We start from the raw sequence: 18,304 nt of genomic DNA, 5'->3' as shown, positions 1-18,304 counted from the left end.
TCTCACTTGAATTTTTTGAAAAATTTGGTGTTTAAAATGAATTTATTTTTCAATTCATTTTTAAAAATGAATTTAACCGTTACTTGTTTCTAAGCCCTGAACTTATTGTTTTTCTCCACAGAGGCAGAGAAAAAATTTATATAAACTAGTCCATTTTCCAATGGCCCAGTTTCATCATGTGGGATGTAATAAATATTTAACTGTTATCCTCACTGCAGCCTACTTGAATACCAAAATGGTATTTAAAATAACAGCACTTAGAGCCAAAGGAGAAACCAACACACACAAACCTTTTGCCCAGCAGCAGTAGCTATGACTATGGACAACATCAGTTAAATAAATAATAGGTAGTAAATAAGTTTAATAAATTTAAAAATAATATTTAACAAACATTCAAAATAGAATAGTCAGTGCCTATATAATCTGTTATTTTGCTCCATTTCAAAGACCGCTCAGTTAATCTGCCTATACAAAGGTCAGACCTTCAGGGTCTAGAAAATTAAATACCATAAAAATGAATACTGAGTTTTCTTACCTCTTGTTCTAGACAAAACCATATCCTTTATTATTTGCATAATAACACGTCCAAGGATCATGACAGAAATCAGGTGATACACTCTCCATGGAGTCAGTGCAAGGAACCTATCACAGCAAAAACAGACAAATCATTATTTCAACTTGAGGATTGTACCTTGTTTTAAAAATTAGGTTTACTTTCTGCCACAGAAACAAAAAAATACATTCAATAATGACTTCACTTGTCAAAAGCACCCTCAACGTGACCACATGAAAGTTACTTAATAGGCATCAAAGTCAGGGAAATAAAAGCACTGGAGCCATGTGTACTTTTGTGCCAGGCTTTCTGCTCTAACCTCCAATCTGGGCAGAAGATTTGCTATTTTGGGTATGGCCCAAATATCACTCTGCTAACAGATGGAATAGAACTGACCTGCAGCAGAATTATGATGGGCTAAAATTAAAAAGGCAGAGCAGTAGGGTTTTTTCACGCACAAGAGAAGCTAGAGTAGATGCCCTTTACTTGCTGTCCTCTGTCTTACGGTTTTCTCTTATGCCACATCCACTTCTTTAACTCCTACCCCCCACCCCACCAATCTCTTAAAAATAGCAGTTATTAGGGATCCAATTTGCTAGCCCTTTCTAAGATCACTGCCCTTTTGTCTATCTGCCCACCTCGTCTCCAGAGGGAAACAAAGAATTCTTTATCATGAACAGCACACAAACCCTACAGTACTTTTTGTTTTGTTTTGTTTTTGATTGGGTTTATAAAGGAATGGAATGGCAAGGAAGTCACAAGGAGCTTTGAGCCTTCATATAGAGGCTGAAGCCCATTCTACATAAATTAGTTGGTTAAGCTACCAATTAATATTGACTTTGGTGTAATCATAACTTAGAAAAATCAATTTAACAGAAATGTCATTTAATACTAGTTGTAAGGCAGTGTGGGATGTATAAAGAAGCAGAGAACACATGAATACTGCCTTCTAGGAACTTACTTCCTCATCAGAGAGATGAACACAGGCTGCACTAACCAAGTCCAAGGCAATGAGTCTTGGTGCTACAGCAAGACGTGAGCAAAGAGCAAGAGAAGCAAAGGAGGAGAAATGATTAGCTCCAAATCAGGGAAGATTTATAAAAAGTGGCATTGAACTTGGTCTGGGAGGATGGATGCAATTCAGAGGAAAACAGAAGCTGTTCCAATTGGAGGATACAACATGAGCGGAAGATAAGAGTCAGGCAAGGGTGAGGTGTGCCTGGGGCATGCAAGTGGTCTGGGATGGCCCCTGCGGAAGCAGAGGGATAAACAACAAGAGAGTTGGGAGACTGGCAGAGAGAAGAAATTGAGGTGCGAGGCTGGGGGCAGACTACGGCAAGCCCTGAAGGATATGTAAGGAGTTTAGCCGTCACTACTGACAACAGAGAGAAAGCCAACGGTATAGGGTAGGTAAATGAAATGATGAGTGGTTTAGGGAGATGCCTGGGGGCAGCAGAGAGGATGAGGTGGAGTAGAGAGGAAGCAGGGAGGCCAGGACGTCTACTAGAAGGTTATGCAATGTGCTTGGTGAGAAGTGGTCAACGTGAGATGCTGGTGAAGTTGTGGGTAAGACCTCTCCCAGCATGCGGACAACCCAATTTCCATGTCTGGTTCTAATGTTACCTATGTGTGTGACCTGGGCCAGAGTGGGTAGAATAGGTCAGTGCTTCTTTAATATTGGTCTGCAACTGCCAGCAGGTTGGCTGCCTGGAAAGCTTGTTAAAATACAGATTCCCAGACCCCAGGGTCCTCCCCCACCAGATCCTCTGAAACAGGTGGTCTAATTACTAGTGTTTACATTCAATAAACATTGATGTATGAGGGCCTACATTGTGCCAGGCACTGTGCTACCAAAAAGGAATAAATGGTGAACAATATATGCAGAGTAAGAAGCAGACCTAAAAGACAACCCACAATGCCAACATCCACATCTTCAGTAACAATAACTGGTTCTTCCACTATGGGTCTAACACTTGCTCTGTTTTTGAGCTCTTATGTTTGTTTTAACCGGAGTTTTTTTTTGGTATTTATTTTCTTTTTGGCTTACCTCCTGGCTGTCAGTTTATGATTAATTATTGTGCTTGTCTGTGTGCCAGTCTCTCTGTTTTCCCCACCTCACACTGAAGTGGCAGTTTTCAAAAGTTTTGATAGTGATCCACCATAAGAAATTCATTTATCTCTAAATACATACAAATGAAACCAAAGTTTCAAAAATAATATTTATCCTTACAATGTGTGATGCCTTCTGATACTTTCCTCCAATTCCATTATATTTTTAAATGCCGACTCTGGCTCACTAAAGTGACTCCACAAGCGAGTTATAACTCACAGTGTGACTCACATGGCATCACAGGGAATCTGCAACTATTAGATTAGTATGTTTCATTAGAATGGCCTTCTTTGCAGAGTCAGGCAAAACCCTAGGAGAGAAAGTTCCCACAAGTTTAAAGGTCTTTTGAGCTAGCCAGGAAGCCATTTAAGTATCTTTTAAAAACCAGAGAAATGCAAAACCAACTGAAGCAATGAAGGTCATTAGTTATTCTTTTAGTGGAAATTACAATCTTCCAGGAATAGAAAAATTAGGGAATGACAGGACTTTGACCCACCGCCCTGGCTGCCGGAAGCCCTCATTTAGAGGACGTTGCCATAGCAACTCCCAAGAGCACTGGGCATGCCCACCCCCCGTGTTCCCTGGGCCAGGGTATAGTTGGCATCTTGCCCAAGGGTCTCATTGGTCATTAAGAATCCTCAGCCAGATGAGAAAGCAAACCCAACAACTACTTGGGATGGAAATGCCATACCTGTATGGGACTGCATGTCTCCTTGGTAGATGAGCATCTTTGAAGCCCAAGAATTAAGCATAGACATGTTTGAGAAACTAAGTCCTAATAGTAATAATTTGTACTTAGAAAAACCTGCATGTATTTGGTATTTTAATTATTTTTACTGCCTACGATAATTCGTCTCATGGTTCCAATTTAAAATATGTAGTATAATTTAGAGTTGTGATTTGAAATAAAGATCTTAGGAATACCTATGAGTTTATTTATTTTACAGGAACTGCCTAATATTGGGAGATCTTGGTTGTTAGACAAAGTCATTTTTTAAAAAACTTCTATTTTGGTAACTTTCGAATATATACAAAAAGAGAGACCAAAGTATAATAAACCCAGCCTCAACAATTCTCCATTCATGGCCAATCTTGTTTCTTCTATATTCCCACCCACCAAGCTCCCCTCACCACATACACACCCAAATTATTTGAAGCAAATATCAAGCATCATATAATTTAACTTGTAAGTGTTGTCATTTATCTTCAAAAACAAAAAAGCACTTTTTAACCTAACAACAATACCACTATCACACCTAATAAAATTGCTTTAATTTCTTAGTGTCATCAGATACCTGTCAGCATTCACATTTTCCCAGTCATCTTTTACACATGTGTACACACGTGACATATACACACACACACACACACACAGAGTAAAAGACTGAAACAGAATCTGAAAAAGTCATACATTGAAACGGATAGATGTGAGTTTTAAGTTTCCTGTAATTTATAGGTCTCCTGCCCGCCCCCCATCTCTCTATCTCTCTCTCTTTTTTATTTATTTATTTCTTTTGCTTAAAATTTCTGTGGAAGAAACAGACTCATTTTGTCCAATAAAGTTTTCCAGAGTCTGAGAATCACTCCTTGTACCCTTGTGGTTTAGTTTAACATTTTCCTTTACCTCTTCTGCAGACTGTAAAAGTTGGCAGTTGCATCTAGAGTCTTGACCAGATTTAGGTTCAATTTTTTTTCCTATAGAGCTACATGATAGGTGGAGGTGTGTGTTCCCATCAGGAGGCACATACTGTCTGGTGTCTCTATTTTTGTGACATTAGCAGCCATTCATGATGACTGCCTGACATTAATTCCTCAGGGACTACCCAGGGGTAGGAGCCCTTCATTCTTGCTACGGGTATTAGCTGGGTCACATCTATAAAGAGAAACTTCCTTTCATCAACTGACCGGAAGAGACGCATCTCATGGGAAAGGCAGGATCAATGCTTGATTCTTTCTCTTTATTTACCAGCCTTCAAGATAATGAGACAGTTCCTTAGTATCCCCTAAAGGCAACAAAGTTGGTTTGGGTCATTACTTTTTTTTTTAGTGTTATTGTGAATGATGTGCTCCAGCCCGCTGCAGTCTCATCCCTACTGACCATCAAGTGGCCCATCTTGGCTGGTGGAAGCGTAATCAGGTTGGTTTCTGAGTCTCTTAGAATAACCTTAGTAACCTTTGATAATGAAGTACTTTAAAGGGACAGGGGAAATATAAAATTTACAAATGCAGTTTAAAATGTTGAAAGGAGTACAGTGAAACTTTTTAATAAAACCAGTCATTCACCAAAGACCCTCTTGAAAATGCTTGTTCAAGTTTGATCGATTTATAAACAAAATAGTAAGTTATATTAGCTAACATTGAAAGCTCAAAGAAAAACAAGGGTTTCAACCTTACTTAATCAAAATTTATTTTTTAAAAGGTAGTTGAACAGGGCTTCCCTGGTGGCGCAGTGGTTGAGAGTCCGCCTGCCGATGCAGGGGACATGGGTTCGAGCCCCGGTCTGGGAAGATTCCACATGCCATGGAGCGGCTGGGCCCGTGAGCCATGGCCGCTGAGCCTGTGCGTCCGGAGCCTGTGCTCCGCAACGGGAGAGGCCACAACAGTGAGAGGCCCGCGTACCGCAAAAAAAAAAAAAAAAGGTAGTTGAACAGAATTGTTTCAAACCAATCTTTTTTTTTATATGAAAACTGTCTCATAGGACATCAAAAAAAAATCCCTGTCTGCGTGCCGTAAGCAATTCTGATGCTGGTGTTCTGTGGCACCACTCAGAGAAAGACGATACTTTCATCCAACCCATGATTCCTTCAGTGAGAATCACCCATCTCTACTGAAATACATCTCATATCGGGGAGCTCAGCACGTCTTCGGCATCCAGTTGCCTACTGTATCCTTTTATTACTGGGGGAAGGGGAAATTCCCTTTTCATTCCATAACCAGTGATTAACAGACACTGGGCTAGCGGCAGGGACACACTGATGACTAAAACCCTGTGAAGCCGGGAAGCAGACAAGTAAACAACTATGTTTAACCCAAGTATCAATACTTTCCAAAAGGGAGTGGGAACAGGAAAGAGGGCCGAGAGCTGCATAAGGAAGGCAGAGTGAGCTCTCGAGAGAAGGTGGGTGTTTAAGCTTTGCCTCCCTGGAGCAGTCAGACTTTGCCAGGTGGAAGGCGCCAAAGGCCTTCCAGGTCGGGAACAGGGTAAGCACAGAGAACAGCAAGAGTGCGAGAGGCTAAAACAGAAGAGTGAGAAGGTGCCCCTAACGCCGGCTTCCCTTGGCCCGGCGGCGTCTAGTTCTGCCCTCCAGACCACAACGCAGTGAACAAAACCGCCGATGTCTAGTGAGCACGAGCACGGTTCTAGACATCATTTAATGTATTCCCTCATTTCATCCTTACAACAATCCCATGAGGAAGGTACTCCACTTTGCAGATGAGCAGGGAGGGGTTCAGAAACTTGCCCAAGGCCCCAAGATCAGGGGAGGCGGGGCCAGGATCCAGGAATCCAGACAGCTTGGCTCTAAGCCAACTCTCTCACCACTCTGCTAAATACCTCCCAGACACAAGCGCCTGCCTCTTCCACCTCCTGTTATCACAGGAAAATAGCTGGAAGGGCTGTCACCAATTTTCAAGAGTATGTCTGCTCAGGGTGGGATGAACTGACTGAAGAGATGCCAGGAGCGCTCCTCGAAGACACCAGCCACTACCACCAAGACTTAGAAAGCGAGGATTATGTTCACACCTCTTTAGGACACACATCCCTGGTCCCTTCACCTCTTCCCCAGGCGTCCCATCCCTCCTCTGGCCAGGCTCCAGGTGTGACTCCTTTCAGACCAAATGCTCCCACTGGCATCTGGTCCCTACAGAGTGGGGGGGACCAGGAGGGGCCTTAAATCCATTTGTTCTGGACTCCATAGCTCTACTTATACAGTTTTTTTTTTTAATTAATAGGCTGGTTTTTTTTTGTTTGTTTGTTTGTTTTGTGGTACGTGGGCCTCTCACTGTTGTGGCCTCTCCCGTTGCGGAGCACAGGCTCCGGAGGCGCAGGCTCAGCGGCCATGGCTCACAGGCCCAGCCGCTCCGCGGCATGTGGGATCTTCCCGGACCGGGGCACGAACCCGCGTCCCCTGAATCAGCAGGCGGACTCTCAACCACTGCGCCACCAGGGAAGCCCAATAGGCTGTATTTTTTAGAGCAGTTTTAGGTTTACAGAAAAATTGAGTAGATTGTGCAAAGACTTCCCATATATCTCCTCCCCCATCCTCCCATCCCCCTACAGTGTCTCCTAGTACTAACATCTTGCTTCCGTGTTATAACATCTTGCATTTGTTATAACTGATGAACCAATGTTGATATGTTATTAACCAAGTCCATAGATCACAGTAGGACTCACTCTTTGTGTCATACATTCTACGGGTTTTGACAAATGCATAATGTCACGTATCCATCATTATAGTATCATACAGAGTATTTTCACTGCCCTAAAAATCCCTGTGCTCCACAAATTCATGCCTCCCTCCCTGCCTATAAACTCTGGTGACCACTAATCATTTTACTGTATCTACTAGTTTGTCTTTTCCAGAATGTCATTTATTTGGAATCATACAGTATGTAGCCTTTTCAGACTGGCTCCTTTCACTAAGTATTTACTTAAGTTCCTCTGTCTTTTCACGGTTTGATAGCTCATTTCTTTTTATTATCAAATAATATCCTGTCATATGATGTACCACCGTTTATCCATTCAACTCGTGATGGACATCTTGGCTGCTTCCAATTTTGGGCAATTATAAATAAATAAAACTGCTCTAAAAATGTGTGTGCAGGATTTTGTGCGGTCATTAGGTTTTCAACTGATTAACTCATTTGGGCGCAGCCTTTTTTTTTTTTTTTAACAGCTCTATCAGCATACTGGCTTATTTTGAATTTACAGGAAGCTAAAACCCTCAAGCATTCCATTTTTCTGATGCGACTTTTGAATCTCAGTATGTCCTATTACATTGGTTCTTGTTTGACATGGTCCATCATTCAAACCCACAGCCCTTAATGGTGCCATCAGTCCCATTTGTTCTCCTGTCTGGCATCATGACACCCACACATTTGAGATCTGCGTGTCATCTGTCCTCGTCCACACTACTGGAGGTGGATGGAGACCGATCGGTACTGGAGCCCTGGGACTCCCACAGTGATCTAGTTTATTAATCAGCACTTTATGAATGTGACAGGCCATCCAGTTTGCCGCTACATTCCATCCATGTTACTCCATCCTGCCCATAAAGCCATAATAAGAGATTTTCTCAAACACCTTGTTGAAACCTGCTGCATTCCTAATCTCTGAGTGCCTGTGAGTGCTGACCTGCTTGGCTGACGCTGAGAATTATGCTGAGGCATAGAAGAGCTCTCAGGAGAAGGACCAAACACCATTAGGACCTGCCCATGCACATCCCACGGCACAGCCTGATTCAAGCCCCGGGGTGACCTTGCCGATCTGCCATTCACAGAATTCACAGAAACACGTGGTGACCCCCTCACCCACGGGGGGAATTTTGAAGCAAAAGTGGCTGCACACAGGTGGCCAGAGGATTCCTGAATGCTGCAGAACGATTATTCAGAGACGGGTTGGGGTCCCATTGCACGATGCCTATGAGGTCATGGGAAGCAGAATGATAAAGTACAGACTTTGAAGACGGGTGGCTGTGGACAGGCATCGTTCTCACTCAGGGGGGTGATGTAATTTTCCAGGTCCGGTGCAAGGTGAAAATGCAGAGACCTCACTGGGGATGCAGAAGTCAACCTCCCCTCCCCACCAGACTGCAGGCCCAACCCACAACAAACAGGAGTTCCCCCACAATATTGCAGCCTCGACTCTAGGGCGTGTTTGGGACCTGGATCGGGGCGGGGGATGGGGGTGGGAGAGGCCCCTGCCCGCTCGTCACTCTGCTCACCAAGGCGCTGCTGGCCGGGGCGAAGATGGTGATCTGTGCCTGAGGAGGACCCTTCTCACACCTGTGCTCAGGTCCCAGCGAGGGGTGGGCGGTCACAGTGGAACACAAGCCCCCCCCTACCGATGCAACGTGGCCACCGCCCTGGGCGTTGGACCCAGGGCAGTCATGCAGGGTGGGGTGGAGATGGGGAGGGTGGGCAGGGCTGGTGCCCAGTGGCTGGGTGGAGGCGGCCCGAACCCCATCCCGGGGAGGAGGCCTCACACGGGAGCTGAGGCCCCACGCTCCCAGCATGTGCGTCATCGTCCTGTTGAGCTTCACTGACAAAACATATTCAACGATGGAAGTACTAAGAATTACACGATGGCGGCCTCAGAGCATTAATCCCCAAGTGCAGGCCTTCTGAGCACCAGGCTCTGTGCGACTGCAGAGCTCACATGTCCATTTAGCCAGCCCTATAAAGGCTTTTTTTCTCCTTAAAATCACTTTTAGTTCAATAAAAAGGCCATGGACACTTGCCTTTCTCCAAATTAGACTAGGGACCTGTGACTGCATCAACAGATCCTGGAAGGGAGAACATTAAGAAGCACTGTGAACTCCCAAGCTTCCAGTTTTTGTAAATATCTTTCTGCAGCTAGATGGGCTTTTTATAACCAATTAAATTAAAATACCATTTTAAATTAAAATACCATTTCTGTTTACTAAGACAGTTACATGTACTTTTTTAGCTGACGTAAGATAACATTTATCTGACAAGGGGTAATCAAGACTTCGGAAACCAAGGCAGGTAAACATTATGTAGGACAACTATAATATACACATACATATCATGGCAGGTAAACATTACATATGACAATTATATGTTATATATAAATATATAAAATTATATACAAGTTTCATACACATATAAAACCATATGTATATAAGAATACCCATTTGTCCTATAAATACATACTGTATGGTTTAGCTGCTGTTGGGAAGGTAAAGTTCTGCAACTCGCTATGTGTACTTTCTTTTAGCAAGTTGTGTCCAATTCTATATCCCAGTGGGATGACTGCTTTAAAAAATACCACATTGGGACTTCCCCGGTGGCACAGTGGTTAAGAATCCATCTGCCAATGCAGGGGACATGGGTTCGATCCCTGGTCCGGGAAGATCCCACATGCAGTGGAGCAACTAAGTCCATGCGCCACAACTACTGAGCCCACGTGCTGCAACTACTGAAGCTTGCTCGCCTAGAGCCCGTGATCCACAAGAGAAGCCACCGCAATGAGAAGCCCGCACACGGCAACGAAGAGTAGCCCCTGCTCGCCACAACTAGAGAAAGCCTGCACGCAGCAACAAAGACCCAGTGCAGGCAAAAAAAAAAAAAAAAATACCACGTTACCCAGCTGACTCATGTTTACCTTGTGATAATTACAGTCCACGGATGATTTCTAGCCATGCTTGTATAGCGTCATTTCTGATTCATTTTTATATTGGATACATTTGTCTATTTGCTTTTTTCTTCCTGTTTTTTCTCTCTTCTACACTTTCTTCTCTCATTCTTTGGTTCAGTTACATCATTTTGAATTTTAATCTAGTTTGCAAGTCACCAATAGCCAGAACCCACTTGGTATTGTTGGGATGGTTTATGCCACTAGTCTCTACTCTGCTACCTGGACCAGCTAAGAAATAAGACCCAACTGTATGCTCAGAGCCAAGGGAGGATATAAGGAAAACAGGTAGGGATCCAGAGAAAATCTAAACAACTGTAAGGGTAAACCCTCTACTAATTGTAAAAGAAAAAAAATAGAGGAGACTGGGGAACCCCCAAATGATGTCCATTTTGGAATGGGCTGTGATTTTAAGCAGAAAAGTTTCCTAACAAATTATGGGTTTTGGGGGCTTCCCTTGTGGCGCAGTGGTTGGGAGTCTGCCTGCCAATGCAGGGGACACGGGTTCAAGCCCTGGTCCAGGAGGATCCCACGTGCCGTGGAGCACCTAGGTCCGTGTGCCACAACTGCTGAGCCTGTGCTCTAGAGCCCGCGTGCCACAACTACTGAAGCCCATGCGCCTAGAGCCCGTCCTCTGCAACAAGAGAAGCCACCGCAACGAGAAGCCCACGCTCCGCAACAAGAGAAGCCACCGCAGTAAGCCCGTGCACCGCAGCGAAGAGTAGCCCCTGCTCACCGCAGCTAGAGAAAAGCCCGTGCGCAGCAACAAAGACCCAATGCAGCCAAAAACAATAAATAAATAAAATAAAATAAATTAATTTAAAAAAATTATGGGCTTTGACTAACATCAAACCAGTCTGCATTCGCTGCCCATAAGCCACGGACAGGAGAGCTAGACACCCACTCCACGAAGATGCTCAACAAGGAAAATGACAGGCTGGGAACTAAATTACACTCAGGTCACCCATCGTCTCAGCTTTCTGTGCACGCATCATTCAAGGCCACAGCTTTTCCTGGTCCCTTTACTGGTTTCAGGATGCCAGGTGTGTGGGGGGCTTGGGATTGGAGGAAGGAAGCCCCGGGATGGGCTATATGGACAATTTACATGATGGAGAAGGAGATGAAAGCACTAGAGTGACCTTCTGTGGACCTCCGCTCCGCGGCGAACTACAAATCTCTAAAAAGCTTTTTTTCGACTAGTTGTGTATCTATTTGATACACAAGGAAAGCCTAACTAAATCTTCCACTACTTCATGATAAGTTTTGCAAGGCCAAATTAAATGGCTCGACAGGATAAATTTCTTGTAAAAGCAAAGAAAGGGATAGTTCACAAAAACAAACAGAGCAACTTCTCTGGTAAGGGATGAAAAGGACATCCCATGGGATATTTAGCTAATCCCATGTGTAAAAACCTAACCCTCATTTCTGGGTAAAGCATAACCCACTTTGTACCATGAAATGAAGGCTGTCAACAGCTAAAATACACATTTTTGTCTTCAGAGAAAGGAAGTCTATGGACAAAAGCACTAGAACCCTCCATAGTTCCCATGCAGGAATTAATCTGTAGTGTTTGCTTTGTAGCTCTTTCAAAAGAGAGATCTAAAAAGGAGGTTTAGTTCTCCTTTACTGAAATATATAGAACCACAGACTTTGCCTAGATAGAGTCCTTCGTGTACACTGGCTTTATTTAATATTATGGTGGCTATAATTATAAAAGAAGGATCTCATATGATTTATCCAACACTGTTCAAAGTTCAGATCACATTTTTCTGGAAAATAATTCTGTCATCTTCTCAAGTGCATACTGGCAGCCATCTTCCTTAATATTGCAAAATTCTGAATCTTCACTGAAGTTGGCTTCAATTTTTCCTGGTCTTTTATCCAGATCCTGCAAAAATACTGTCTGAAGATGCGATGTGAAACTGAACTATACACCACTATACCTGTTTATACCTGTTTAAACATGAAGGTATGTCAAGGAGAAGGGGGATATATTTCTTAGGAATCAACAAAATATACGATTTTAAATAATTGAGAAAGAAGAGGGTAATCATGCAATGGAGCAAGATAATGACTCGATTCATTGCAAACCAGAGACTAAGTTAAACTCGGAAGCGTTTCTTTTTTTTCACCATATAAGTACTTCTTTAGCTGTGATGACCAGAGAAGTGAATTAGAAGCAAGAGAGGTGAGAAGCATGAAGAAACATAAAGAGGCGAGCTTCTTTACAGAGGGAGGTGAGAAATTTTGCAAGGGAGGCGTCAGACTGCAGCAACCAGAAAGGGTCCGAGTCAGGTTGGCTCCAGTAGAAACCAGTGGCGATAATCCAGTGAATTCAGGGAACGTGCCCAGCTCAGCAAAGCATGGTGGACAAACCACAAGACAGTGGTGGGGAGCAGCGGGGAGTTTGCGTTCTTGAGCCCGGAGAGTGGGAGGGGCAAGGGCGCAGCTGGAGTGGAACCAAGTCCATCTGAGGTCAAGGCAAGGCGAAATCAGGCTTGCTTTACCCCAGCTCTGCAACGGAATTAAGAGAAAAGCCACAGGCAAATCAAGTCAGGAGCACCGGGCCATGCGGTGGGCTCTTTAGCGCCACTTAGTGTATAATGTCTGCCCATCCGCCTTGCCTCACACCTGTCCCAGGTGGTCACTGCAGCTCAGTAGAAGCCGACTTCCAAGCAGGGTTGGGTGAGTCAACCTCTGCTGCCCCTTTCGGCTGAGTTACCAGTAAGTTAAATACTAACTCCAAGATTCCATCACAGAACAGAGCTAGAAAAAGAAAGAAGAGATCTGATCAAAGTCACGCATTGCAGTGGAGCACAGGAGGAGAAGAGGGACGAAGGCGGGGTGGCGGTGTGCAGAAAAGGGGCAGTGAAACCCAGACGCACAGAGGGGGAAAAAGAAAGAAATACGAGGTCAAGCAGCTGTTGTCATGGCAGCCCGGTTGGTTTACATGGGTTTGTATGCAAATGGCAATGAGATATATACTGTGTGTCTGCCCAGTGGCACCTGCAGAGTTTGAGTTTTGGCCCCAATCACACAGCTGGTGAGAAACACCTCCCTCCTCCTCTCTATGCCTCAGTATTTTCATCTGTAAAGTGGACACTGGCTAGATAAGTCCTTCCCCAAACTGACTGGCCATCACATTACTCAGGACATTTTTCAAGACACAGATTCCTGGGCTCCATTCTGGACCTGGGAGAGATGAATCCTTGGGGTGAGGCACAGGAATCTACGTATTAATAGCTAGGTTTGCAAACACTGAGCTGCAATGATCTCCCCAGGCATTTCCCATCCAAACATTCTCTGAGTCCATGAACCGTAAACCTAGAAGCAATACCTCACAACTGATCCAAATCCCAGCTGAACTTGGGGCCTCTTCCTTCATAAATAAATAAATGCATACACTGGGTACAAGACACAGCGGCAGGGGTTAAAGAGGTTTCTAAGAAGACTAGCTCTTGGGTAGGGGGTGGGGGGCCAGACATACAGTAATGAATTCAATGAACCATTACGGGCATGCCTGAGAAAGAAAGGAGTAATGAGGATTTACCATTTGCTAGATATTTTCACATCTTCTTCTCAATTTTTGTTGAAGTATAATTGACTTACAACATTGTGAGTTTCAGGTGTTCATTTCAGGTGTACAGCAAAATGATTCAGTTACATATATTTTTTCAGATTATTTTCCACTATAGGTTATTAAAAGATACTGAATATATTTCCCTGTGTTATACAGTAAATCCTTGTTGCTTATCTGTCTTGTGTATAGTAGTTTGTACCTGTTAATCCCATACTCTTTTTTTTTTTTTTTTTTTTTTTTTTGCTGTACACGGGCCTCTCACTGCTGTGGCCTCTCCCGTTGCGGAGCACAGGCTCCAGATGCGCAGGCTCAGCGGCCATGGCTCACAGGCCCAGCCGCTCCGCGGCATGTGGGATCTTCCCGGACTGGGGCACGAACCCACGTCCCCTGCATCGGCAGGCGGACTCTTAACCACTGCGCCACCAGGGAAGCCCCTAATCCCATACTCTTAATTTATCCCTCCCTCCTTTCCCCTTTTTTTTTTTTTTTTTTCTTTTGCGGTACGCGGGCCTCTCACTGTGTGGCCTCTCCCATTGCGGGGCACAGGCTCCAGAAGCGCAGGCTCAGCGGCCATGGCTCACGGGCCCAGCCGCTCCGCGGCATGTGGGATCCTCCCGGACCGGGGCACGAACCCGTGTCCCCTGCATCGGCAGGCGGACTCTCACTGCGCCACCAGGGAAGCCCCATCCTTTCCCCTTTGATAACCATAAGTTTGTTTTCTACATCTTCATCTCATTTAATGCTCCTGCACCACCCGATGAAGTTAATATGTGGCAATTATACACTCAAAAATAGACTAGGTTAGAACAATTTGTCTAAAACCGTCCAGCCTCTAATTGAAAGAGTTGGGTGTTCTTGACTCCAAGTCCACTTCCCTATTTACACACCATTTATGGAGTCCCTTGGCATCCCACTTTAACCAACCAATCTAAAGCACCAGAATGTTCTAGATAGCAGGGTTGAAAGAGCAATTGTCATATGGGCTCCTGCCTTTTTTTTTTTTTTTTTTTTTGCGGTACACGGGCCACTCACTGTTGTGGCCTCTCCCGTTGTGGAGCACAGGCTCCGGACGCGCAGGCTCAGCGGCCATGGATCACGGGCCCAGCCGCTCCACGGCATGTGGGATCTTCCCGGCCCGGGGCACGAACCCGCGTCCCCTGCATCGGCAGGCGGACTCTCAACCACTGCGCCACCAGGGAAGCCCCTCCTGCCTTTTAAATGCCCATTCAGTTGTAGTCACCCACTCATCAGCTCACATCCACATTCCATTCAGGACCCCATTCCAATGCACCTGACCCTGTCCAGGGTCCCCCAAAAGGAATTCAGCCACTGTGCAGTTCCAAGACTGGCAGCGTTGCCACAGCTGTCGATGATCTTCTTGTGCCTCCAGCTCCTTCACTGTGAAAACCCAAGGATGCAAGCAACTGGACTTCAGCCCCGCTGCTTCCACGTGCCCGCCCCCACCTTGGCTCTGCCCTGTGGGTTGGCCTGGTCCAGCCCATCCCTACCCTACCCTCCCCCTCTTTATGGGAAGCCCGGCCAGGGCTGTGCCTCCCCAGCTCCAGCCAATCCCTTTCCAGGTGAATGAACCCCGATCACACTCTAATACACATTGTCCAAGATCACGGGCTCATAGATATGGGCCTCCTGGAATGACCATTCTCTGTCAAGATCCTAGGCTTGGCAACAAGATTCACACAGCCCAGACCCTCTCCCTCCCAGTCTGAGGCCACGATGTTCCAGAACTAGGACTGAGGCTTCTACACCCCTTGAGCCAAGTGTCTGGACTGAACTGACCACCACAAGGTCCACTTCTACATCAAGGTGCACGAGCCTGCAGCTGGCCCGGTCAGCCCCGCAGAGCTGAGGACCATCCTGTCTCTCCTAAACTCCCTGCTAGAAAATGAGACATTCTCTCAGGCTGCCAAAGAGACCAAGGCTGAAATAGCTGAACAAACTATAAGAAACTGTGTGGATTAGAACAAACAGGTGACTTCAGATCAGAGAGACCACAGTATCCTGCTTGACACCTTGTCTGGCGTAGTTAGGATTGGACAGTAAGTTATACACTCACCCACTAAAGATCCAAACAAACACACAATGCAGAGAAGCAGCTATCTAATTTGTTTGAAATGTCCAAAACATCAAGACTGAGCACTGAGTTAGTAATTCTGCCATTCTGGGAGGGCCACTTATCGGAAGGCCAAGATCAAGTGTCCTTTATCAGTGTACCAAAGCCGTGCGGGTCAGCAGGGCTGACCCAGGGTCACCCCGTTTATGAACACAGGCTCCCTAAGACATGGGCAAGCAGCCTCCCCATACAAACATTCCCTTACTCTCAGGGACACCATATCCAGTAGCTGTCCCAGGAAGAACATCACCTACGTTTCTTATTTGATGCCAAAATATTCCCCCAAACCCACATAACACCCAGAACGGGATGTGGACTCTTGTCGTCACAGTTTCCACAGATACATTCAGCGGGCAGAACAGTGATGACACACGTGGGCGTCCGTCCCTCCAAAAGGCAACACCAGGAACAGGTCAGTCAAAGCTGGAGATTACAGTCTTACTTGGTGTGGCTGCCTGACCAACACAGGGCGGGAAATGTTTTCAAAACTTGAGTAAAAATAGAAAGGGTGTGTGTAGGTCCACTGGATGTCCTCCTAGTCGCTGGCACAGGGCGGGGGACGCAGGTCATCACTCCAGTACACGGGGAGCCACGACGCCTGGAAACTCCACCTCCAAATCTGAGGCGCAGGAGAAAGCACAGCAAATATCTGGGCACCAGTATTCTGACTCAGGAAGGCCCACTCTGGGTCCACATGCCAATGGCCACTGTCCAGCTGGATTGTGACTGGCAGTGCCACCTCAAGGCCCAAGACTGGTTGTGTCATCCAGGTCGGAAAACCCTTTCTGGTTCTTTCCTATGGGTCCAGTCAAAAAGAGAAAACAGAAGTGGAGACAGAAATACAGAGAGAGAGAGAGAGAGAGAGATGCCTGTGCATCCGTGCACAAGGCATGAGAGAGGACTGGTAGCTGCCTCATGGACCCCAGTCCTCGAAATTCCCCAGACTGTGTTTCTGGAACATTCCAAACCAAGAGTAAACTTGGGATGAGAATGAATCTCCTTTGATGGCTGTCAATTCTTCAGGGTCCCCGACTCCTAGCCCAGGACCTCCAGTACCCCTGGGCAGGGTTTGAGGACCAAACCTAGCAGAGCCCCTCCCACCAACTCAGATGGAGGGCGTGTGTGAACACACGGGAGGGAACGAGCTCCCCCTCTAACGAAACCGCCCTGTCCGGTGGATTAGTGGAGCCTGGCCCCGGAAGTGCAAGGCAATTCGCAAATCAGGCTTCTAGCACCTAAGAAGGTTTTTTTTGGGTTTTTTTTTTTTTTTTTTGCAGTACGCGGGCCTCTCACTGCTGTGGCCTCTCCCGTTGCGGAGCACAGGCTCTGGAGGCGCAGGCTCAGCGGCCATGGCTCACAGGCCCAGCCGCTCCGCGTCATGTGGGATCTTCCCGGACCAGGGCACGAACCCGTGTTCCCTGCATTGGCAGGCGGACTCCCAACCACTGCGCCACCAGGGAAGCCCAAGAAGTTATTTTTATTCAAAGTAATATTTTAATGTCTTCTTTTACAATTTGTGATTTTAAAACTAACTTTCAGTATATAGCACACACAAGTAGTAATATAAAATTTAATGGAACATTTTTAAGTGGGAAACTATGATTCAGAAAAAGAACCACAGGGCAAGGGCTCTGGCCCGAGTGAGTTCACAGCTGGGGTGCCACAGACGTGAGGCAGCTCGCTCCACAATTCTTACTGTTTTTGACAAATGAGGAAACCGAAGCTCAGAAAGGTTAAGTCCTTTAACTGGGCTCATCTTGCTAGAAGCTAGTTCACCTCTAGTTCACCTCCTCCTTAGCCCCACCACCACACACACACACACGCTAGCCTGCCTTCGAGAGCACTTATTTCTACTATATCTCAGTCCAAAAAGCAATTGAGAGAGCTTAAATGTCCACTATAACACGGAATAAATACAAAAAGATAAGGAAACTGGCAAAGAGAAAATAAAAGACGATTACTCAGGTTTCAGCTTAGCCCACAGGAATTCAAACCATGAGTTGAGATGCAAAATGACAGCCACAAAGTTGGTCCTGAGAAGACCTCTTTGGGGTAAGAACTTGATATTTCATCATTAGGAAAACCCTTTTTCACCCCAATAGAAGAAGGCACACTAACAGAGTGAACATTTCCTTATGTTCTTAATATGAAAAGAATCAATCAATAAAACACAGCGAGTGTGTAGGCGAGGCAGTGAAGGTCACAGACCACCACCCCAAGCTCACTTTGAGAGCCTGGGAGCCGCAATAATGATCTGAACAATGCAACCCTGACTTGTGAAAAGTGAAGTCAGTCAGACAGAGAAAGACAAACATCATATGATATCACTTATATGTGGAATCTAAAAAAAATGATACAAGTGGACTTACTTACAAAACAGAAATAGACTCACAGACAAAGAAAACAAACTTATGGTTACCAAAGGGGATGGGGGAGAGATAAATTAGGAGTTTGGGATAACATATACATGCTACTATATATAAAACAGAGAAACAACAAGGACCTACTGTATAGCACAGGGAACTATATTCCATATCTTATAATAACCTATAATG

The 18,304-nt window shown here is 45.4% G+C and overlaps 1 protein-coding gene across 2 annotated transcripts in view; it reads right to left on the bottom strand.

The window, feature by feature from the left end:
• RETREG1 (reticulophagy regulator 1) overlaps positions 1–18,304 on the bottom strand; it is a 127,142-nt gene that overhangs the window by 96,407 nt on the left and 12,431 nt on the right. For both annotated transcript variants that reach the window (XR_014294099.1, XM_082621444.1), the window contains exon 2: positions 536–642. Coding sequence is in view for 1 of the 2 variants with exons in the window: in XM_082621444.1 (XP_082477570.1) it covers positions 536–642 (107 nt within the window). In the remaining variant the exon portion in view is untranslated. The remainder of the gene's footprint in view (positions 1–535; positions 643–18,304) is intronic.

The sequence above is a fragment of the Mesoplodon mirus genome, assembly GCF_964341445.2.
Source record: "Mesoplodon mirus genome assembly, chromosome: 5".
NCBI classification, from domain to species: Eukaryota; Metazoa; Chordata; class Mammalia; order Artiodactyla; family Ziphiidae; genus Mesoplodon; species Mesoplodon mirus.
The sequence above is the reverse complement of the archived record's forward strand: the minus strand, read 5'-3'. Positions and strand labels throughout refer to the sequence as shown.